This window comes from Topomyia yanbarensis, chromosome 2 (genome assembly GCF_030247195.1).
Source record: "Topomyia yanbarensis strain Yona2022 chromosome 2, ASM3024719v1, whole genome shotgun sequence".
Classification (NCBI taxonomy): Eukaryota; Metazoa; Arthropoda; class Insecta; order Diptera; family Culicidae; genus Topomyia; species Topomyia yanbarensis.
Genome location: NC_080671.1, coordinates 383,493,794 through 383,517,752, shown reverse-complemented (window position 1 = coordinate 383,517,752; position 23,959 = coordinate 383,493,794). Strand labels below are relative to the sequence as shown.

At 42.0% G+C, this 23,959-nt stretch overlaps 1 protein-coding gene across 2 annotated transcripts in view; it reads left to right on the top strand.

Annotated features, from left to right (window-relative positions):
- LOC131684694 (B-cell receptor CD22) overlaps positions 1 to 23,959 on the top strand; it is a 1,114,748-nt gene that overhangs the window by 778,937 nt on the left and 311,852 nt on the right. For both annotated transcript variants that reach the window (XM_058967793.1, XM_058967794.1), the window contains exon 11: positions 6,285 to 6,444. In XM_058967793.1, the coding sequence (XP_058823776.1) occupies positions 6,285 to 6,444 (160 nt within the window). The remainder of the gene's footprint in view (positions 1 to 6,284; positions 6,445 to 23,959) is intronic.

Sequence of the window (23,959 nt, the reverse complement as noted above, 5' to 3'; positions counted from 1 at the left end):
CGTCTCCGTCTCCGTCTCCGTCTCCGTCTCCGTCTCCGTCTCCGTCTCCGTCTCCGTCTCCGTCTCCGTCTCCGTCTCCGTCTCCGTCTCCGTCTCCGTCTCCGTCTCCGTCTCCGTCTCCGTCTCCGTCTCCGTCTCCGTCTCCGTCTCCGTCTCCGTCTCCGTCTCCGTCTCCGTCTCCGTCTCCGTCTCCGTCTCCGTCTCCGTCTCCGTCTCCGTCTCCGTCTCCGTCTCCGTCTCCGTCTCCGTCTCCGTCTCCGTCTCCGTCTCCGTCTCCGTCTCCGTCTCCGTCTCCGTCTCCGTCTCCGTCTCCGTCTCCGTCTCCGTCTCCGTCTCCGTCTCCGTCTCCGTCTCCGTCTCCGTCTCCGTCTCCGTCTCCGTCTCCGTCTCCGTCTCCGTCTCCGTCTCCGTCTCCGTCTCCGTCTCCGTCTCCGTCTCCGTCTCCGTCTCCGTCTCCGTCTCCGTCTCCGTCTCCGTCTCCGTCTCCGTCTCCGTCTCCGTCTCCGTCTCCGTCTCCGTCTCCGTCTCCGTCTCCGTCTCCGTCTCCGTCTCCGTCTCCGTCTCCGTCTCCGTCTCCGTCTCCGTCTCCGTCTCCGTCTCCGTCTCCGTCTCCGTCTCCGTCTCCGTCTCCGTCTCCGTCTCCGTCTCCGTCTCCGTCTCCGTCTCCGTCTCCGTCTCCGTCTCCGTCTCCGTCTCCGTCTCCGTCTCCGTCTCCGTCTCCGTCTCCGTCTCCGTCTCCGTCTCCGTCTCCGTCTCCGTCTCCGTCTCCGTCTCCGTCTCCGTCTCCGTCTCCGTCTCCGTCTCCGTCTCCGTCTCCGTCTCCGTCTCCGTCTCCGTCTCCGTCTCCGTCTCCGTCTCCGTCTCCGTCTCCGTCTCCGTCTCCGTCTCCGTCTCCGTCTCCGTCTCCGTCTCCGTCTCCGTCTCCGTCTCCGTCTCCGTCTCCGTCTCCGTCTCCGTCTCCGTCTCCGTCTCCGTCTCCGTCTCCGTCTCCGTCTCCGTCTCCGTCTCCGTCTCCGTCTCCGTCTCCGTCTCCGTCTCCGTCTCCGTCTCCGTCTCCGTCTCCGTCTCCGTCTCCGTCTCCGTCTCCGTCTCCGTCTCCGTCTCCGTCTCCGTCTCCGTCTCCGTCTCCGTCTCCGTCTCCGTCTCCGTCTCCGTCTCCGTCTCCGTCTCCGTCTCCGTCTCCGTCTCCGTCTCCGTCTCCGTCTCCGTCTCCGTCTCCGTCTCCGTCTCCGTCTCCGTCTCCGTCTCCGTCTCCGTCTCCGTCTCCGTCTCCGTCTCCGTCTCCGTCTCCGTCTCCGTCTCCGTCTCCGTCTCCGTCTCCGTCTCCGTCTCCGTCTCCGTCTCCGTCTCCGTCTCCGTCTCCGTCTCCGTCTCCGTCTCCGTCTCCGTCTCCGTCTCCGTCTCCGTCTCCGTCTCCGTCTCCGTCTCCGTCTCCGTCTCCGTCTCCGTCTCCGTCTCCGTCTCCGTCTCCGTCTCCGTCTCCGTCTCCGTCTCCGTCTCCGTCTCCGTCTCCGTCTCCGTCTCCGTCTCCGTCTCCGTCTCCGTCTCCGTCTCCGTCTCCGTCTCCGTCTCCGTCTCCGTCTCCGTCTCCGTCTCCGTCTCCGTCTCCGTCTCCGTCTCCGTCTCCGTCTCCGTCTCCGTCTCCGTCTCCGTCTCCGTCTCCGTCTCCGTCTCCGTCTCCGTCTCCGTCTCCGTCTCCGTCTCCGTCTCCGTCTCCGTCTCCGTCTCCGTCTCCGTCTCCGTCTCCGTCTCCGTCTCCGTCTCCGTCTCCGTCTCCGTCTCCGTCTCCGTCTCCGTCTCCGTCTCCGTCTCCGTCTCCGTCTCCGTCTCCGTCTCCGTCTCCGTCTCCGTCTCCGTCTCCGTCTCCGTCTCCGTCTCCGTCTCCGTCTCCGTCTCCGTCTCCGTCTCCGTCTCCGTCTCCGTCTCCGTCTCCGTCTCCGTCTCCGTCTCCGTCTCCGTCTCCGTCTCCGTCTCCGTCTCCGTCTCCGTCTCCGTCTCCGTCTCCGTCTCCGTCTCCGTCTCCGTCTCCGTCTCCGTCTCCGTCTCCGTCTCCGTCTCCGTCTCCGTCTCCGTCTCCGTCTCCGTCTCCGTCTCCGTCTCCGTCTCCGTCTCCGTCTCCGTCTCCGTCTCCGTCTCCGTCTCCGTCTCCGTCTCCGTCTCCGTCTCCGTCTCCGTCTCCGTCTCCGTCTCCGTCTCCGTCTCCGTCTCCGTCTCCGTCTCCGTCTCCGTCTCCGTCTCCGTCTCCGTCTCCGTCTCCGTCTCCGTCTCCGTCTCCGTCTCCGTCTCCGTCTCCGTCTCCGTCTCCGTCTCCGTCTCCGTCTCCGTCTCCGTCTCCGTCTCCGTCTCCGTCTCCGTCTCCGTCTCCGTCTCCGTCTCCGTCTCCGTCTCCGTCTCCGTCTCCGTCTCCGTCTCCGTCTCCGTCTCCGTCTCCGTCTCCGTCTCCGTCTCCGTCTCCGTCTCCGTCTCCGTCTCCGTCTCCGTCTCCGTCTCCGTCTCCGTCTCCGTCTCCGTCTCCGTCTCCGTCTCCGTCTCCGTCTCCGTCTCCGTCTCCGTCTCCGTCTCCGTCTCCGTCTCCGTCTCCGTCTCCGTCTCCGTCTCCGTCTCCGTCTCCGTCTCCGTCTCCGTCTCCGTCTCCGTCTCCGTCTCCGTCTCCGTCTCCGTCTCCGTCTCCGTCTCCGTCTCCGTCTCCGTCTCCGTCTCCGTCTCCGTCTCCGTCTCCGTCTCCGTCTCCGTCTCCGTCTCCGTCTCCGTCTCCGTCTCCGTCTCCGTCTCCGTCTCCGTCTCCGTCTCCGTCTCCGTCTCCGTCTCCGTCTCCGTCTCCGTCTCCGTCTCCGTCTCCGTCTCCGTCTCCGTCTCCGTCTCCGTCTCCGTCTCCGTCTCCGTCTCCGTCTCCGTCTCCGTCTCCGTCTCCGTCTCCGTCTCCGTCTCCGTCTCCGTCTCCGTCTCCGTCTCCGTCTCCGTCTCCGTCTCCGTCTCCGTCTCCGTCTCCGTCTCCGTCTCCGTCTCCGTCTCCGTCTCCGTCTCCGTCTCCGTCTCCGTCTCCGTCTCCGTCTCCGTCTCCGTCTCCGTCTCCGTCTCCGTCTCCGTCTCCGTCTCCGTCTCCGTCTCCGTCTCCGTCTCCGTCTCCGTCTCCGTCTCCGTCTCCGTCTCCGTCTCCGTCTCCGTCTCCGTCTCCGTCTCCGTCTCCGTCTCCGTCTCCGTCTCCGTCTCCGTCTCCGTCTCCGTCTCCGTCTCCGTCTCCGTCTCCGTCTCCGTCTCCGTCTCCGTCTCCGTCTCCGTCTCCGTCTCCGTCTCCGTCTCCGTCTCCGTCTCCGTCTCCGTCTCCGTCTCCGTCTCCGTCTCCGTCTCCGTCTCCGTCTCCGTCTCCGTCTCCGTCTCCGTCTCCGTCTCCGTCTCCGTCTCCGTCTCCATCTCCGTCTCCATCTCCGTCTCCGTCTCCGTCTCCGTCTCCGTCTCCGTCTCCGTCTCCGTCTCTGTCTCCGTTTCCATCTAAATCTCTGGCTTTATCTTTGTCTCACTATTTATTTATTGCTATCTCTGATTATGTTTGTTTCAATATTTCTGTCTCTGTCTATTTTATTTTCATAAAGTTGGTTTCGAAGTCTTTAAGAACCTGGATTGTAGTGTATTGGCACTGTGTGGAACTCACTTTCGTGACTAACATTTCGTAAGGAGGTTGGTTGTGCTTTATCGTACCTAGTTCTTTTGCTTGCGATTTTTTCGTTAACTCGGAGCCTCGCTTGATCCAATAAAATATCTTGTACTTCATACTAAATTCCCTGTGAAGTGAATTCACGTCAACCATTTAGCTATTGTTTCAGCCAGCCTTTGAGAGGAACTTTACGTGAGATATTTAGCTACTGTTTCCTTGAGCGATTTAACTCCCAACTTTGTCGCGATCTACTCGATCTGATTTTTGGCGATGAATCTCCATCGCCTCTGTAACTCCACTAGTATCTGTGCAACTACTTCACTGACAGTATGCCCTTCATCTTTGCATACGTCTTCTACTCTCAGTCTCTGGCATTATCTCTGTCTTTGTTTCTTTTTTGTCTATGTATCTGTTTCTATTTCTGGTGTCGATCTCAGTCTCGGCCTAGATCTTGCTCGCGGTCTCGTTTTCGGTCTCGGCATCGGTCTCAGTGTCGGTATCGATCTCGGTTTTAGTTTCAATCTCCGTCTAACTTTGGGTTTCGATCTCGGTTTCGGTTTCAGTGTCGATCTCGGACTCGGTCTAGGTCTCTGTCTTTATCTTATTGCTAATCTTAGCCTTATTGATATTTTCAGTTTCAGAATCAATTAGAATATCGGCATGACATTTTTTCGATTGATGCCGGAGCACAAAATGCTTGTAGAAGCTAATAATAACTAGAGCCATACCGTGCTTTTGACAATTAATTGACAATTGATCCCCGTTCTAGGAGTTTGGTGGAACGATATCTAGTCCAGATAGTGCAGTCACCTCTCTGGCGTCGGTAAAAATGAAGTAGATCCAACTTCTATACTCTTACTAACAAAAATATCCTCCTCCTGTGATGAGTGCGCAGTAGTATATACGGTATCTAACAAAAGCAAGTATCGGTCTGACCATTCCTTCCCTTTCCTTCTGCGATTTACGATCGGGCCTGGCCGGCGCCGATATTGATCAATAAACTTTTTAGGATTACCAGGAATTGCACATTGAAAGATGTTTCGCTACTCCCAAGCATAATTATCTACTTATTCTCTGTTCAACTTCAGCTTATCCAGATCGGCCAGGGGTGGTCGCACACGCTCAAGCTCAGAAATCGACACTAACTGAGAGCCCGGACTAAGATTCTACCAGATTAACCCTAGCTCTAAATACGAAGATACAATTTGTGTTTCTCAACAAATCTCTAGTCGAGAGTGAGCATGAAATCACGCTTGACTAAAGATTTGCTCAGGAAAACAGAAATTCGGCGCTTACTTAGTCCTGGCTCTAAGTTAGTGTCGAATTCCATTAATTATTGGTTTTGTTACATTCGGCCGTAAAATTAGTTTTACCCTATTTTCTCCTCAATGGAGAAAATTTGATTTTCACAAAAAAAATCAATAAATCATTTATTTGACATAACGAAAAATTGAGGATGCCGATAAATGAATATACTAAAATTTAAAATCAGTGGGAAGTTAGTTAGCGATTTACTTCAGTGTTGGTAAGGCTAAGAAGAAGGTAACAAAACAGTACACTTTTGATTTTGCGGGAAATAAATTTTAAATTCGTCGTTTTATCAGTAAGCACAACACCGACACCGGTCACGTTCGAGTTAAGATCTGCTAAAGAAGGTAAAATATTGGTCCGATACATGTCACTGCTAAAGACTGCGGAATCGCTTGCATCGGGGGAGGAAAGAGAAGAGGAGTGGTTTAACAGTGAATTTTCTAAAAGTTTTATTATGGTATAATTGCTGTGGGCAGCCGGTAGCCAATAATATAAGGATTTATCGCTTGTTGTATGGGATTTACTTGTTGTTATATTACAATCCCACATTCGAAAAGTTCTTTTTCTCAAAAATACTTGATCTTAAGTACAGTCGCTGGCCATATTTCATACTTATATCCGAATCATGATACAAACTACAACTATTCGCGTGGCCCTACAGAGTATAGTTCGTAGCCATTATAATGTGCAAATCTTCTCTTACTGCCTTTGAAGTTTTACACATGTTCGGGAAAGCTTCTCAATCGCTCAATAAATGCGTTCACATGATTTCTGAATCAAATATAAAGATATTCGTCAAAAATATTACTTTGGCAAGAGGCTACCGCATTTTTGAAGCATTATTGATATGCTGTCTTATCCTGATAAGTTTTTAATACTCAAATTTGACAAAATAGTGGTTTATGCCTGCCCAATCACCACTTAATGACATCTGACCTACATTTACAGATATTTTTGAACGCATATTTGAACAAGTGCGCTATATACGATAGAAGGACTTTGGTGAAAAATAGTTTGCAATCAATGGACTTGCATAAACTTGTACATCCAGATATGCAGTCATAAAAATAAAATAGATAAATTCCGATCAAACAAAATGAATTGTATGTCTGTTTCTGATTCACTCATGTTCAACATCCAGCAAAAAAAATGTGTTTGAAATTCCTAAGCATTCAATTCCCTCTCTCTACTGCTCCTTCTCCCTTATCCGAACTCGCCCTCCAGCACTGTCTCTTGTTCGGTTCAATTTAGAAAATTTAACTCAGTTTTAATTTCCCAATCATCAAAGATCTAATTTATTCCTCTCGCTTTAAATTTGCAGGACCAAGTGGTGCAGCACAACTCCAAAACCGGTGTGATAATGAGCAGCACGGCACTGGCGCTTCAAACCGTGACTCGGCACCAGGCCGGCAACTACACCTGCATTGCGTCCAATGTCGAAGGTGATGGCGAAAGCAACACGGTGGACCTGAAAGTTATGTGTAAGTACTGAGGTGTTTTTCGAAAGCGGTTTCCTTCAATAACAGCGATCATGATGAGCCAATCACGTATCTACCTTTCGGCTTCACCTTTCTTCAGCATGGTCTCGGTGCCTACAACATCACTCGCAAAGCTCGTGTAAACCATAAACCGTTATTATGCACACTATTGTTGCGAAAGCGCTCAATCTGATTACCGTTCACTTCTTGATGCGGGTATACAAATTGACATCTTATTCGGCAACTCTTTTCCCTCGGTTGGCAGCCGGAGTGGGGTGAAACTCCCCGAATCCCATCACACCCTGATTCACCTTTCCAACTTCACTCTGCCAAAGTGTCATCACCTCTAGCGCTCGGTTTATTTCACCAAACGACGCGGCAAGGGCAGAATGTCTTATGCTATTTGCTTTCTCCCGCCCTCCCGGGGAGTGTTCTGTTATTCCATATTAAAAATGTATACACACAACATCATCAAGCACATTGCTCGATGACTGCAAATTGACTTTCAACAAGCTCATATGTACGGTCGATAAGATGTACGTACCCCGCCCAGCCATGAACGTACGTACGTACCAGCCAGTGTCACACCGTGGTGTACATGCTTGCATATAACATGTCCTTGTTGTTCACACCAACCACCTTCCTCCCTTGATTTCCATAAAAGTGGGAAGCGATAGTGGCACTTTTCGCCGGCAGCAACAAGGCAAAAGAAAAACTCCGGTCTCCGCGCTAAAAAGAAACAGTTCGTTCATTGTTCTGCGGGGTTTTGTTAGATCGCACCAGGCAGCCTAAAGTTTTTTCTCCATCCTTCGCCGTAGCACACCGTTGTGACGCGTCGGCTCCGCTGATGATGGTGGTGGTGGTGGGTGGTGCAGTAGAAAGGAAAGGAAAATATGAATTTGCTTGTGTCGCATACTTTTCCTCTGTTCGATGGCACTCCGGGCCAAAGCAAAAGCGCCAGTTGAAGGTCTCATCGAACACTTGCTGGAAAGGTGGCAGGAAACGAGGTGTGCAGTTTTCCGGATACAGCGTTGCGGTGGGAATCGTTCTGATTCAGATGATACTATTTGTTACGAATCAGTGGGCTGTGATGGTTTGCAGAGGGCGTGTGGCACAAATGGACGACACTGCGGGAAGAACAAACGTTTCTCTGCTAAGAACGAATGACAGCGGCGGCGGAGGCTGCTGTAGACGACGGTTACACACGTCGATGGAACGAACGAACGGCGACAAGTAGTAAGAACAGCCCATCTGACGCTGGTTGGTGATGCTGACGATGATTGTAATAGGTACAATTTGTGAAATGGATTGCAACGTATTTATGCTTTAGTGCTTGGCCGGCTTTCATTTTTCAAGGTTTTGCGTTCATCTTTCCATCCGCTGGATGCGTCGAAGTTCGCTGGTGATCAACTTGATGCTTTTTATGGTTCAATTGAACTGGCTTCATGTTACACTACTTGTGATTGAAGGGGATGAATCCGCTGGTGTTCTAGCATATTTGATATGGATATATTGTGCCACACATCAACTACTCCCATTACTTTTAAAGCTATCTGAATAGAGTTGCTCGTTCCCGTTATAATTCGACGATTTATTCCTTGCTATGCAATCTCATTTTTTCTCGAAATGGAGATGAAAGTAATGATAACTTGTTGCTTGTCAATATTAAATAAAAATCAGTCTGGATTTTTCAATCTCGAAGACCTATAGCTTTTCACCACATTAGATTAGGAACAATAGCAAGAAATTCGGATATGTAATTAAATTACTGCTGAGAAGTTACACACTAAATGCTATGAAGCTCCGTAGATGTCTCCGTGTTTTGGTTATGTTCGTACTTTGTGACGATATCAAGTGATGTACGATCAGATAACGATAGATCTAACCAGTGGCGGCGCGAAGCTTTTTGTCGCTCGAGACCGAAAGTTAAAAACTATTTTTCACCTTTTCAGGTGTTGCAAATATGATGATGCTTTTAGCCAATTGACCGAATGCTGATTGGCCGAACGCCATTTAGCCAAATTAGTAATTCGGCCGAGTGCAATTTCATTTATCTGAATAACCATAATGGAGCAATCCATAGATACGTACTAAATGATAACGAATCTGATTTTTGTCATAAATCGAATGCTGGTCATTTATTCTTGTATTTATAGTATTTACATTAATTACATTCTGTGGATATTTTCCTTCTTTTTAACATGAGCTGTTCTTTCTATATATTTCCTAAATATATGACTGCAAGAAAATTGTGTAATTATGAAAATAGAGTTCGCAAGGTCTGATTTCAAAGAGAGATAAGTATTGATAGACGTTTAGGTTTAGGACGGTTAGGAAGATTGCTTGTTTGAATATATTTGCTGAATACACTTAGTCTCTTCTTGAAAAAACATTAGGAGTTACAGCTCGCTGTAATTGGATGATTTACTTATCGCTTGTTCTTCATTCAGTACATAAACACGTTGCCTCTACCTACCGTGTAAAATAGTGATGAACATCGACACACAGCAAAAGCAAACCCCACTGTGGACTAACTGTGTTGAAGTGTTCTTCTGATAAGTGGCAATTTTTTATTTAGAGACCAACTTACTACTAATTTTATAAACGAGATAGATTTTCAGTAGTATTTTTTTTCTCTGCGTTTTCAACAATTTCTACACTGATAAAATAAAGTACCCGATGCGTAGAAAATTGAATAAAAGTGAAATAACTCACTTAATGGCTAAAGAGTTTGTACGTTAACCTGTGTACGTTTCACCCATTATTTCTTGTAGAACACTTACAACAATTTGTGTAAAATACCGCAATTCGCATTTTGCAGGCCCCGAAACGATTTTTAATGTGTAGGTTATCTCGAAAATTGGTAATCGAGGAATGAAAATATAAAATGCTCAATATCTCCGCCGTTCGTGAACGGATTTTGACAATCTATAGCTTGTTGGTGGTGCAAAGGGCCGTTGTGAATGATCGCCATCCTGGGCGATTGTCCGCCATCGCCTTGACCTGCTGCCAGGTCAAACTTTCGTCCACTTCTTTTATTTCCTTGTTTAGGCTGCGCCGCCATGAGCCTCTGTGTCTGCATCTGCCGCGATGTCCTGCTGGGTTCTAGTCTAACGGTTGCATGCAGATTTCGTTTCCGCCCCTGCGCAGAGTGTGGCCGACCCACCTGCACTTTCGTTCCCGAATTTCTGTCGCTATCGGCTTCTGATGACATCGACGATGGAGCTCAGCATTAGAGATCCAGTTGTGAGGCCACCATCTTCGAATTATGCACCGCAGGCAGGGCCGTCGAGAAGGGGGGGGGACCGGGGTATTTCCCCCCGGGCCCGGAGTTCTAAAGGGGGCCCGGATTTTTACCAGAAACTGAAATTTGACAAATACTTTTCCGAAAAAAAATTATTTAAGAATGCATATAAAAATTCAATATCTTGTGTTTGAGGTAACTAGAATAGCGAAAATTCCAAACATTTGGTATCAACTATGTTTATACCAACCTAATTCTCGCATCGAAACAAGATCAGACTCGAGCGGCATAGCGAAATTTGTACATTGAATGTCATGTACGCAGCTCACCTGGGTTCGAATCCCAACCCCGCACACAGGAATAGAGATTTTTTATAGGAAAATTCCTAACCTGAATGAAGAAGCGAATGACCTTAAGGTTAAAATAACCCATAATCGAAGCAAAAATATGATCAGATTTGTAAGGGTTAAACAATTAAATGGTTTGATTAGAAGTCATGAGGTTGTCCTCAAATTTCGCCAATTTGAAATCGATTTTTTTTATCTGTTAAATTTCCAATCTTCGAAAGCGCTGGATTAGTATCGAAAGTTATTACTAAAATCATGCTTAGGGTTACCACATCGGTTTTTGGAGGCGAATTCCGTGTCTTCGTTCAGGTAAATTCGAATTCGACCGGAAGATCCACTAGATTATTTTGCAATGTTTGAGTTGCCCTTTTTTCTACCAGGAATCGTCCAGCACCCAGTCCTCGTAAACATCATCCTCGGGTTGCAGGCCCTAATTGTTAAGGAGGGCCCCTCTTGGCGTTGATAAATATTATTTTAAAAGTGCCATTTGGGTTTACTTTGTCCCATTGAACCTTCGCTTAAATGGATCAATTTTCCTCACAAAGATTCTCGAAAGAAACTGGAGTGTGATTTCACACCCCATGTTTGTTTACTGAGGAGCAGAGCAAAGCTCGTTCGGGTTATCCTTCACAGCGAGAGTGGCTGGTGCTTTTAGATTCTTTGTGAATATCCGAGGAAGCGAAGTACTACACCCAACTAAATCAACAAAACTGTTAACAAATGCAAAAACATACAACTAAATGTGAACAGCACAGAAAGGTGAAGAAAATAAGATATTTTTCTTCCTAGTGCTACGAGCTACTTAAGAAATAAAGCAATGAATATTTATTTGTTTTTAAGCAATCTATACAATAAAAAGCAATGGAAGCGCTCCAAGATTCTGTCGAGTGATCACTTTAATTCGAAATTTTAATTGATTTCAACGCATACCCATGTGTCTCTTGAAGTCTATCCCCTGCTCAGTAAAACTCTGCTGGTCAAAGTACCATTAGAGGCGGTAACCCTACCTCTATTTGAGAGCTCAATTGGCCAAATGAGTCATCAAATACTCTTGATAAACCAAAATGATTCGGAATGAATTCAAAAATTTAAATTTAAAATTTAATGTATTTGCTATGCCGTTTATTGTTACAAAATCCATAAAAAATCATTTTTGGGTACGAGATGATACCGATACGTTTTTGTCAAGGGATCGAACTCAAATGACGTAGCTTTTTTCTGCGATTTTCGACTACCTATTCCCCCTCGCAAAGAGGCCAGGGATGGGAAAAAATACGTTTTACAATTCTTTCAAATACGGTCTTTTATTAACATTTTCATTATAACAGGCGTGCTAACACACCAACACGAATAAGAGAATAATTCATGTTTTTATAAGATTAGGAATGTTTTCGAAACCAGCATAGCGTAAAATTCAAACACAACCCTTATTTGAAATTTAATCCAAGTTTCTCATTTTTTTTTTCATTTTTTATTCATACATGGATTTTTTTAATTTAGTTAAAATTTCGTTGATCTTTTTTTTAAGGTGTGGATTATATTTGTATTTCTACAATTTTAAGATTCTGCCTTTTTTATCTATTTTCGTACTTTTATTTTATCCATCTTTTTACATTCCTTACTTTTGCCTTTTTTCTATTGCTATCATTGTCACTTACTTTAATTGATAGTTCTCTCTCTGTTATTTCATTTTATTCGCAATTTTTCGAGAAAATTCTGCTTTCTTTATTTTATTTTTCTTATTGTTTCATATTTTAATACCCTGCTCTTTATTTGTTTCCTTTGTCATTCCATCTTATTTTTAGAATTTGTCTATTTACTACATTTATTCTTATAATAGCCTTTTTCTATTTCCCTTTTTTGATATTTTTTGCATTTCCAAAAGCAATTTCACTTATTCAAATTCAATTCCAATTTGTCTTATTGTATAATTTTTTACCTTTCTCCTATTTTCTTCCTTATTTCTAGTTTTTAGCTTTTCGTTTTTCGTAGTTTTATTTTTTCCCATTGTTCATTTAATATATATTTATCTATTTTTTATACCTTTTTCTTAAGATTTAATTCGTTATTATTATTTCTTCATTGTTTCCATTTAACCTATTTTGAAGGTACTTTTTGTGTTGACCATTTGCCTATACGTTTACATTGAATTTTTTCATTTTCCTAAAAACATTTGATTTGTCTTTTTTGACACTATGCGCAATTGTTCTTCACTTTACATTTAGTTCGTTGTTTGAATTCGTGTCAAATTTTATTTCTAGTGTTTTTTTCTGTTCTTTGAATAATTTAATCCATTTTATTCATTTTCTTCATGTTAATTTTTCATTTTTTTTTATTCTATAGTATACCATGTTGGCTTTTTTCTACTATTTTTTGTTTTCCATTTTGTCTGTTTGCTCTGTTTTTGTTCCATATTTCCAATTTTCTTTACTTTTTCGTCTTTTCATCATTCCAATTTTCCAGTTTTTAAAAATTTTACGGTTCGTCTATTTTTTTTAAATTTCTCTTTGGTTATTTTATTCTTGTCTTTTATATATACTCCTCTAATTTTATGCATTCTTAACGTTTTATTTACTTTTTCTATTGCTTTAAATATTACTTATTTTTAATGTTAAATAAATTTCATTATTCTTGATTTATCGAGTTTTTCAGCTTTTTGCATTTTTTTATTAATGTTTGTATTCTATTTAGTAGTTTTTTTCATTTTCATTGATTCTTGAAATTTTTCCTACTTTCTTATCGATTTTTCATTATTTTCACTATTTGTGCAATAATGTTCGACTTATTTAATCTTCGCAATATGTTTTTCTAGTTTCCTGTTTTCTTTTATCTATTTTTTATAGGTTTTATTTTGGTTTTTCTCGATTTAACATTTTTTGATTGACATTGACATTAATTTGTTTATTTGGTTGATTTCGTTGTTTTTAGCTCTTTTGAACATTCTTTTAATATTTAGTTTTCCTATTGGTTTTTTTATCTTTTGCCGTTGGTCGCCGTTTAGCTATTTTCATTTTTTGTAATCACTACATTTTCAATCTTTCCATTTCCTTACTTTTATAAATACTATTGACAAAAATGGCGCATTAAAAGTCACCAAAACTGTCGAAGCGGAAATAAGAAACTCCCAAAGTATAAAAACTCTACTTTTTTTCCTTCATTGGCACTACACACAACTAGAGCTAAAAACTGGTACATAAATAAAAAATTTCAGTGTACTATACATAGTATCAGTGAACTCCAATGGATTTCAAACATTAACTTTTTTATACTCAGGCAATACATAATGGTGGGGCCCGTACGTTGGACCCCCCGGGCCCGTATTTTCTCTCTGCGGCCCTGACCGCATGAAAAACCTGCAGCCGTTGCGTGTTCTCCACTGACACGCACCAGGTTTCACTGGCATATAGTAGCACAGATTTCACGTTCGAGTTGAATATTCGGTATTTGGTACGTCGACTAATCTGATTGTTTTTCTAGATATTTCTTAAACTCGCAAAAGCAGCCCTCGCCTTCTTGATCCGTGCTCCTATGTCGATCTTGGTTGCCTCCATCAGACGCCATTTGGCTTCCAAGATATTGGAAGTTTTCGACACTCTCCACTGCTTGCCCAGCTATCGTAAAGCTGGAAGGGTTGACAGTGTTTATATTCAACGATTTGATCTTGTTGACGTTGATTTTGAGACCTGCCGCTGAGGAGCGATCGGCAAGATCATCAAGCTTACTCTGCATGTCAGAGCGCCGTTGTGCTAGGAGAGCAACGTCATCAGCCAATTCAAAGTCATTCAGATGCTCCACAGTAATAGGTTGCCACAGCAACCCACGATTTGGTTCACAATCAATCGCTCCTACCTCGTAATCTCGTCGATTACGATGAGGAACAGTAGCGGTGATAGAATGCATCCTTGCCTAACTCCAGCCACGACCCGGATGGGATCAGACAAGACACCATCGTGCAACATTCTGCACGAAAATGCCTCGTACAGTGTTTCAATTAGACCAATGATTTTCTCAGGGACTCCCTTGTGTCTCAGGGCTGCCCACATATTTTCGTGATTGAAACGGTGGAAAGCTTTTTCGTAGTCGATGAACACTAAGCAGAGAGACTCTTGGACTTGCTCCAGGATGATATGGAGCGTGACAAGATGGTCCGCATAGGATCGTCCGGCACGGAATCCTGCCTGCTACCGTCGGATAGTTGCGTCTATCTTCTCCTGTATCTGATACAGGATCACTTTGCAGAGAACTTTGAGAACGATACACAGTAACATGATGCCCCGCCAATTATCGCATAAAGTCAGGTCACCCTTTTTGGATACCTTCACTAAGACACCTTGCATCCAGTCGGCCGAAAAAGTCGCGGTGTCCCAGATATTGTAGAATAGTTGATGCAACAGTTTTGCAGATACTACGGGGTCAGCTTTGAGCATCTCTGCTGATATGCGATCGACCCCTGGGGCTCTGTTCGATTTCATGCTCCGGATGGCTGCTTCTATCTCTTGCAATGATGGAGCTTCGGTGTTGACGCGGGTAATACGTCAAACCCTTGGCGGATCATGCCGAGTTGTTGGTGGCCCATACTTGAAAAAGGTTTTCAAAGTGTTCGAACCAGCGTTTCAGCTGGTCAGACGTGTCTTTCACGGGCATCATAGCATTAATTTTTGTCCCACTAAGGCGGCATGGGATATCGTAGAGGAGACGGATGTCGCCTGTGTTTGCGGCTTTTTCACCTTCGTCGGCTAGGGAACCTTCCCAGTGATGGCATTTCACCATAGTGATGCACTGGCGCGTAAGTGTGATGCCTACACAGAGGATACAATGATCACACACCACAGAAAAAGCAGAACGCTTTTTCTTTCGGAGCCGTATAGACCGATTTCAAGTGTGCGCTGGTGTTGAGGTAGTTGGGTGCGAGATAACCGTGCTCTCTTGCTCTTTAAATTCTCTGTGGCGCGCTCAGATAAAGTCGCCACCGCGCGCGCCCCAGAGTCGCTGTGGTGTATTCACTGGCGTGTATTCAGTGGCGTGTGATCTTTGGTTTATTTTTTTTATTATTTCAATTATAGAGGTAAGGTCATTCGCCTCTTCGGGTTAGAAAAATCTCTTAGGAAAAATTTCTAACCCTATGTGCGGGGTCGGGACTCGAACCCAGGTGCGCTGCGTACAAGGCAATCGATTTACCAATACGCTACGCCCACTCCCAATCTTTGGTTTGTTTTCGCCTTACAAGCGGCAGTGCGGGTGAGTTTGATTTGATTTGCACAGGTTGTTGCGTTGTGTTGTGTGGATGGTGGTGGCTAATTTCAAGCTTATATGATTTTCTACTGAATATTTCATACAAATTACTTGGTAAAGCGAACGAGTTTATAAAGTATTGTTACACTACCTGCAAAACTAAAAGTACTCGGTCCTCGGAGCAAATTGGGAAAACTTTTTACGTATCATCGTATAGAGAGTTTTATAATGACCAGTGGCACCTGATATGCAAACTCGTGTTATAAGTATTAATGGTTTTATTATAACTTAATCCTATCTTAGATTTCGTCGACAGGCTTGACATATTCAGTAAAATTGGGTATACGCTTGTGGTGATAATTAATTTACATACAACATCACAATTAAGCGTACACCCGTTATTCATTTGTTCATTTGTCTATTATTTTGCGTGAAAATCGTTTAAACAGCAGGCGAAAGCGAATGTTTCAAGAGCATGGGAGCTAGGAAGGGGATTCTGCGCGTCAATGAGCGAAATAAATTGGCTCAGTTTCGGGGTCAAGAAAAAAGGCCACTAGTGTTCACGCTTATTTTAAATGAACAATGAATCTTGTGTTTCATAAAAGGATGTTAAATGGGTCAGCAGCAACAAGGTTTATTATACGTATTCTAGATTTTTGCGTCAGTTAGTATTTTAGACCGTAATTATAATGCATTGATGCATTGCACGTAATATCAACAGCAAAACAAAGTATTAGTTAGGTAGTATCTGTCGGAATCTCTGTCAATCTCTTTGAAATTTTCGTATTTTCAAGTAACAAGTAAGGTGTTTCCTCAAGTTCAAACAAGCGATTTTTGTGTGATAAATTATTCCTCATTATAAATTTCTTGAATGAAGTGTTTTATCAAAAAGGTACTAGGAACCAGTGTTATGAAAATATCAAAATATCAATGTTCACAACAGAATCTTTTCATCGCCGATTTTCTAATGAAAAGTTCACTGATATAAAATATCGCTACGGAAAAAATCGTCAGTGAACTTCAAGAGTGTCGATGTTTGGGAACATTATTCGGTTCAAGCAAAAAAAAATATTGGATTGAAGAAGAAAAGATCGCTTGCGAACTTTTATAACAACGAAAATATAGAAAAAAGTTCGCCTTATGAAAACATCTTGCACGATCTTCGAACAATGGATTTCCGAGGGATTTCAAAAGATTCCAAAAACCTGTAGATTAACATGATATAAAAAACTACGTTCTACAATATTACGGCGATAGCTCAATGGGATAAAGCGTCAGGCTACTTTAGTGTCAACGAAGCTTTCTTCAGAAGCCATTGTGTGAAAAAAAACTTTTCATCAATCGACAGAATTAAAATGGGAAAGAATTAAAATGGTGCTTGAATGGTATGTTGTCAAAATATACATATGGAAAAAAGCAAATTCTGGTATGGATGCCGGTTCTTAACAACCCGTTGTTTGTATGACCGAGTATGAAAGTTTCATATACAATCATATTTTCAATGTGATGTGCAAAGCACGCTTTTACGCTTCCGAATGTATCTTTTACGATGTAGCTTTGGGCGAACATTCTTTCAAGAGTTTCACTGAGGCAGAAGTTCGTGTGCGAACTCCGATGCTAAGAATCATTGAATATTTGTTTCAAGAATTATACATTCGGATGCGATGTTTGGTTTCACAGATTTTTGTATGGAAATGTTCTGGGAAAGATTGATTCGCGAATGAACCTGGAATAAACTTTTATTGATAATGATTTTCCCCACACTGCTAGGAACAATGATAAGTTCCAATTGCAAGCTTGGAAATTAGTTCAAAAAAAAGTTGAAAAAAAAATTGCGTTGAATTTTGAGCTCCCTTGCACATATAGTTGAGCTAATGTATCTATAGTTGCATGTCCCATAGGAACCGTAATTAGCAATGGCTACATTAATGATACATAGTAGTGGTAATGGTACAAGAAGTTTCACATACATAAATTGGTTAATAAACAATCTTAACATTTTTTATCATTTTTGGGATTAAAAGCTTTCGTTTAATATATTGACATCGCCCATAGAACTTTTCATCGATTTTTTAGCAGAATTTTCACTCAAATATTCTAGTTCTTTGCACACCTACCAAAGATACGTTGAACGATTTCCCATATTTGCAATTAAAATTCAAGGGCAGTTCATAAGCCACGTAGTACAACTTTCAACATTCTGCTTTTATTGTACTATATTATTAGTCTAACTAATGCTATCGTTGTAATGCAGTACAAGTGTAGATTTTCAAAAATTTTATATTAGAATTAGAACGAAATATTTTATTGTATCGCTACGTCGCTCGAGAATAGCCAAAAAAGCCTAAAATATTTGGCTTTTACTGACCCAAGCATGACTAAAATGCGGCTCACACCTAAAGTGCAGGACTATTAAACTATTACGTACTTACTTTGTTAGCATTACTAGAGCATTCGAAATTGATAAATTTTGAGAAGAAAATGGAATATGTTAAGGATAATTAGTATTGTCTGATATAATATTACTAAATATCCATAAAAACTTTTTTCATCATGAATAAAATCCAATATTTCTGTTTATCAGAAAATTTGAATCACCTAATTGGACTAAGAATAAAAATCACGGAAGTGTACTCGATTTGAAGTGTATGCATGAATACATACAGGTGAATTGATAAATATATGTATAGAATACGAAATTTACGTTAATTTTTGGGATAAACGTAGAACGTATTCCTTTTTCGGATCGAAATGAAAACAAAAGCACATCCTCACGTCACGAAATCAACTATAGGTTCGAGGTTTACACAAGAAGATTTTTATTCGGTGAGGTCATAAACATCCTCTGATACATATACTTAATATTATAAGTTTTACAAATTATAAAATCACGGTAAACAGATAAACGTTCCTTGGAACAATTTTGTATGTACTGCAAAGACGGTGGATTTGCCATTTTGAACTTCTTTGCTATACTCGTACCCGAACATGTTAGGTTTTAATTTTCATTCTCTCTCTTATTATTCCATCGCGTGGAAATTCAAGAGAAAACCAACTAATTTATTTAAATGATGGCACAGAAGAAAAATGCCATCAAAAGATTCTAGAACTAATTATTGAGGGGTTACACCACTATAGAGCACGAAAAATAGGCATATTTCGGGAATTCATCTTGACGCAATAATGAGATGAATCGAGATCTTATTTAACTTTCCAGAAGTGCACGCTGCTCTGAAAATCTAGCGAAATCGTCTTAAAGCATCAGCGGCTACTCGTTCAGTGGGTCATAAGCGCGACTTCCGGAGGGTTAATGAGATATATAACATAAGTAATGAATTGCAAAAAAAAATAATTTATTCGAGTAATTTCATCACAAGATGTGCAGCACTTTCCCGTCGGGGAGTTTTTTTGGAAGGGGTCCACGGCCGGAACTTTTGATCCAGAGCCAAAAACCAAAGCTTTTTAAACTTCTTAGAACGACAGCAAGCGGCGTACGTAAGATTTTTTCTATGTCTTGATTTTTCGCGAAATGGCACATTTTTTAGTCGAAAAGCGCTGAAAATGTGTTAAAAATCGACACAAAATTGCTTATTAAAAATTATGCAATGAAAAAATTAAATCCCACGTACATCGCTGGAGAAAGTAATCTTGAACATGCTGTAAAAATTTTAGGCTGATCAAAAATCATTTGTTCGAGTTACATTTCCGGCCAGATCAAAAAAAATTATTTCGAGAAAAACACTGTTAACGTTTTCAGTATACTCGGGGTGTACATAAGAGGCGTTGCGAGAAATTTGAATATTTATTTATTGTTTTCGCGATTCATTTTTTGGAGTATCATTTTCAGCATCCTAAAGCATCAGTAAACAAAATTCAACCAATAAATAAAAATTTAAAGTTGGACATCGGATAAGCCTCTTCTCGCGTGTGTGTGAGAGAATTACAATGCCTGCGCATGATAATAATCGAAAACGTGTGTAATACCAGGACATTACTTGTAATGGATCACTTTACTTTTTGGCGTCGCCAAATTCGCAATCAGAATAAGTTAAATTACCATTGAGTTCTTCAGTCGAACAAAAAATAGGCCGGTCCTAATGTGGATGTACAAATCCCGTCTTACATCTGTTATACGAGTAATCTGATACTACAGATCATTATAAAACTTTGTTTATACCAGCCGTTACATTGATACGTAAAACGTTTTCCTTGTTTGTCCCTAGGCTCGAATACTGCAGGTTTCCCACGGTAGTGTAACAACACTCTATAAACTCGTAAGCTTTACCAAGCAACTTGTATGAAATCTTCAGTAGAAAATCATATAGGCTTGAAATAAGCCACCACCATCCACACAACACAACGCAACAACCTGTGCAAATTAAATCGATCTCACCCGCACTGCCGCTTGTAAGACGAAAACAAACCAAACATCACACGCCAGTGAATACACGCCAGTGAATACACGCCAGTGAATACACGCCAGTGAATACACCACAGCGACTCTGGGGCGCGCGCGGTGGCGAATTTATCTGAGCGCGCCACAGAGAATTTCAAGAGCTCTTCTCCACACTCTAGATCGTTCCAGTGTTGGGTGTATGAAAATTTACCTCTGCCACCAACATGCGCTTACACATATCAAATACGGTGGTGTATATGAACGAAAGAGAAGCGCTCTCGTTTTGCTTGCCAGAGTGTGGGGAGTAATTTCAATTTCTCTTTACTGCACAGAGGATAGGGACATCACTGATTACCTGCGTTTACGTTCTTTTGTCCCGTCTACATGAGCCGAATAGCGCTGACGGGCTGCGTGTTTTAGCTCGCTCAATCGCGGCTTTGGCGTCCCTTCGTTCCTCTATCTTCTTCCAGGTGTCATCTATAATCCACTGTTTTCTCTGGGCACGTAGCTCAACCAGATTATTCTTGCCGGTGGCGATGAAGGCATTCTTGATGGCGGTCCATTGATCTTCTACGCTTCCACCTTCCGGAATATCTGCAGCATGGTTCTCCAGCTCCTCGACGAAGGACCTTCTTACCGCAGCGTCTTCCAGACGACGTGTGTTAAACCGACGCCCGATCTTCTCCTCCTGTCGATGAATCCTTGCAATACGCAGCCGGATCTCGCCGATTAGGAGATGGTGGTCGGACGCTATATCGGCGCTACGCTTGTTACGCACATCAAGGAGGCTCCTTCTCCATTTTCGGCTGATGCAGATGTGGTCGATTTGATTCTCCGTGAAGCCATCACGGGAAACCCATGTCACTTTGTGTACTGGCCGATGGGGGAAGAGCGATTCCCCGATCACCATGTCATTGTTGCCACAAAACTCTGCAAGCAGCTCTCCGTTTTCGCTCATTTCTCCGAGGCCATGACGTCCCATGACGTGCTCATAGTCCGAGTTGTCGGAGCCCACTTTCGCGTTGAAATCGCCCATGTAGATCTTGATATCACCTTTCGGCATTTTATCCACGACAGCATTCAGTTGACTGTAAAAGTTCTCCTTTCTTGGATTTCGGTAGCATCAGTTGGCGCGTAACATTGGATCATGGTAAGGTTTCGAACCCGTGTTCTGAATCTGGCAACGATTATTAACTTGTTAGAAAGGCATTTTTTAAACCTTTCTAAATCTTTGCACATGCTTAAAATCTGTTTTATTTTGACAAAATCACCCATACCTCAGAAAGTAAACAACAAAAATAAAAGCGTCTAATAGTCACTTGGGCCTTTCATATCAAACTAGGTTGGTTAAGATCGGTTCAACATTGCTTTTGTAAGAAATGTAAAAATGTATTTTATACAGCAAAACTATCCGAGAAAGAGTTACAGCAAATGATACTTCTGCATGAAAAACGCATCTTGAAATCCATCTAGTGCACAGTGGTCCCAAAGAGCAAAAAAGGGGTTTTTTTAGATTGCGTCAAAACGGTTGACTTTAGCAATATGGTGACTTTGAGAAAGTTTCTTGGAGTAGAACTCCCCTTCTTTCTGTCTTATCAGATTAATGATTAATCCCCCTAATAGTGAGCTACGGAATTTATTTTCTCCAATAATTCAGATAGACAAATACTTACTTCAGCAAAGTTGTAGAGAAACGCGTTTCAAACATTTTACCCGAAGACTTCAACTCTCTATCTTTTAAGGTTTTTGAGATATGGGACATTATTTGTAAAAGGCCTCTTAAAAACAGTTTTTTCATCGTAAGTTTTCTTCTAGATTTTTTCCATTATATAAATGTTCTAGAACATTGTTTGGACTATTAAACTGCATTACTTTGCCGAAGACGGAAACTTGCTATCGCTAGTATGTGTGGAGATTCACGTTTTACATTTCTTATAAAAGAAATGTATAGAATTCGCTCAAACTTTCAAGATTTTTTCCGAGGCCCGGAGGGCCGAGTCTTATATACCAATCGACTCAGCTCGACGATTTGGGACAATGTCTGTGTGTGTGTGTGTGTGTGTGTGTGTCTGTGTGTGTGTGTGTATGTAACGGACAAATTCTCATTCGTGTTTCTCAGCAATGGCTGAACCGATCTTATCCAAACCAATTTTAAATGAAAGAACTAAAAAACAGTATGAACGCTATTAATTTGTTTTTGATTCTGATGTTTAGTTTCCAAGATATGAATGTTTGAATGCGCAAAAATGGCGAATTATCTGCCGAAATTGACAATATAGATTAACAATTTATATGTTTTTAGACAGCTTTACCTTTCGAACAAGCTATAGATTGTTGAAATCGGACTATTATCAAAAGAGATATTTAACATTAAATGCGGACGAAAGATTTTTATCATTTCCCATAGCCAGAAATATGACCAAAAACATGTAATCTATTATTAACGACAAAACGGCTTATTTTAGGTCAATAGTATCTTCGGAGAATTTAATGGAGGCAATATGCCCTTTCTTTTGGTATTGTGCTTTTGCTGATTAATCCCCCTATGAGTGAGATATTTTCACAAATTTTTTTGGAAGTGATTATATCGAAATGATGCCTTCAGCAAATTTGTAGCTCTTACTTTTGCGAATAACTTTACTGAAGACTTCAAATATCTATTTTGAATACTTTAAAAGTTATGGCTTGTTGTTTGTTGATTACTCTTTGTCGCCTATTTATTGTTCAATATAGTAATAATCCATTGAAATAAGCCAAACATTATTTCGATAAAACGAATTTTGTATTTCATTTTACTATCTACAACCGCTAGAAATAATCACCGAACACTTCCAAGTTGTCTGGAAGGAACTTGATAACTTATCAGTACAAAAATGTTCATTTGTGAGAACCTTCTGACTGTAATTTTTCCAACTTATAACCATCGGATCGATCTGAAACATATCGGAAAATGAAAAGCGAAATAAATAACTCCAAGCAACGGCGTAGCCAAGAGAAGGTTTTGGGGTTTAACACCATACAACCCCCCTCCCCCCTCCACCACACCCAAAAAAAATATTGGATTGAAGTTGAAAATTTATTGATGCAGACTGATTTAATTCAATATTACAATAACAATTATCTGATCCGTAGATTGATAACCTGTTGTTGTAAACATCATGAGGACTTTTGATAAATTGTCGGAATGGGGTCCTGATATGTAACTGATCTCTTGGTCTTGATTTCACAGTTATCTAATAGCATCAATATCAAATTTCTGCCTGAAAACATTCCAATAGAAAATTCCAGAGTTCTGTAATCAATCATAATCCTCAGATTTCTTTTCAAATTGATCTCGTTTTTGTAGAGATGTACTGTAATAAGGGTCTTTATTTAATAGGAAGCGAAGTTAAAATTGATTTAATGTCTATGAAACATAGAACTGCTCACCAAAAAATGCATAAATTTCAACATTTGCTAAAAATGTTTTTGCCTTTCTCATTCACTCTAAAATTCGTCGATCTAATCCCGACCGGGAGGGCCGAGTGTCATATGCTAATCGACTCAGTTCGTCGAGATCGGAAAATGTCTGTGTGTGTATGCATGTCTGTATGTATGTGTGAGTATGTGTGTATGTGGAAAAAAAATATGACCTCTGTTAATCAGAGATGGCTGGATCGATTTGCACAAAGTTAGTCTCAAATGAAAGGTACAATCTTCCCATCGGCTGTAATTGATTTTTTTTATTGATTGGACTTCCGGATCCGGAGTTACGAGTTGAAGAGTGCAATCACACAGCAAATTCCAATATAAACTGAAATGAAAAATTTTCAAAATCAAATTTGTATTTTTGATGCCAATGACATTATAATGCATGAAACATTGAGATTTGATGTAAACTCGAAAAAATTACGTTTGACAAAAATTGATTTTTTTGGACTTTGGTACTTTTTTGCTTGTTACTATTTTCTGAAAAATTAATTCTGCATAATTTTAAAATTTCAAAAATTACGGTTTCGGAATTATGCCGTTTAGACATTAAGATCGATTTTCACCAAACCCCCACCAATTGTAAAATTGGTATTGTAAAAAAACGTAAGGGCGATACTTCAATGCTGATAGGTGGGACCAAAAAAGTAAACAATCGCCAAAGGGACTATATACTATATATACAATCATTTTGTCAATTTCAATAGCAAACACAAATTTTAATTTAATAATTTCAAATACTTCATGAAGTTTTGGGTTTCGATCACTGAATCATGCAATCTAGGATGTAAAAAACACAATAGTTCTTAAATAGGAAATAAAACCAAGTCT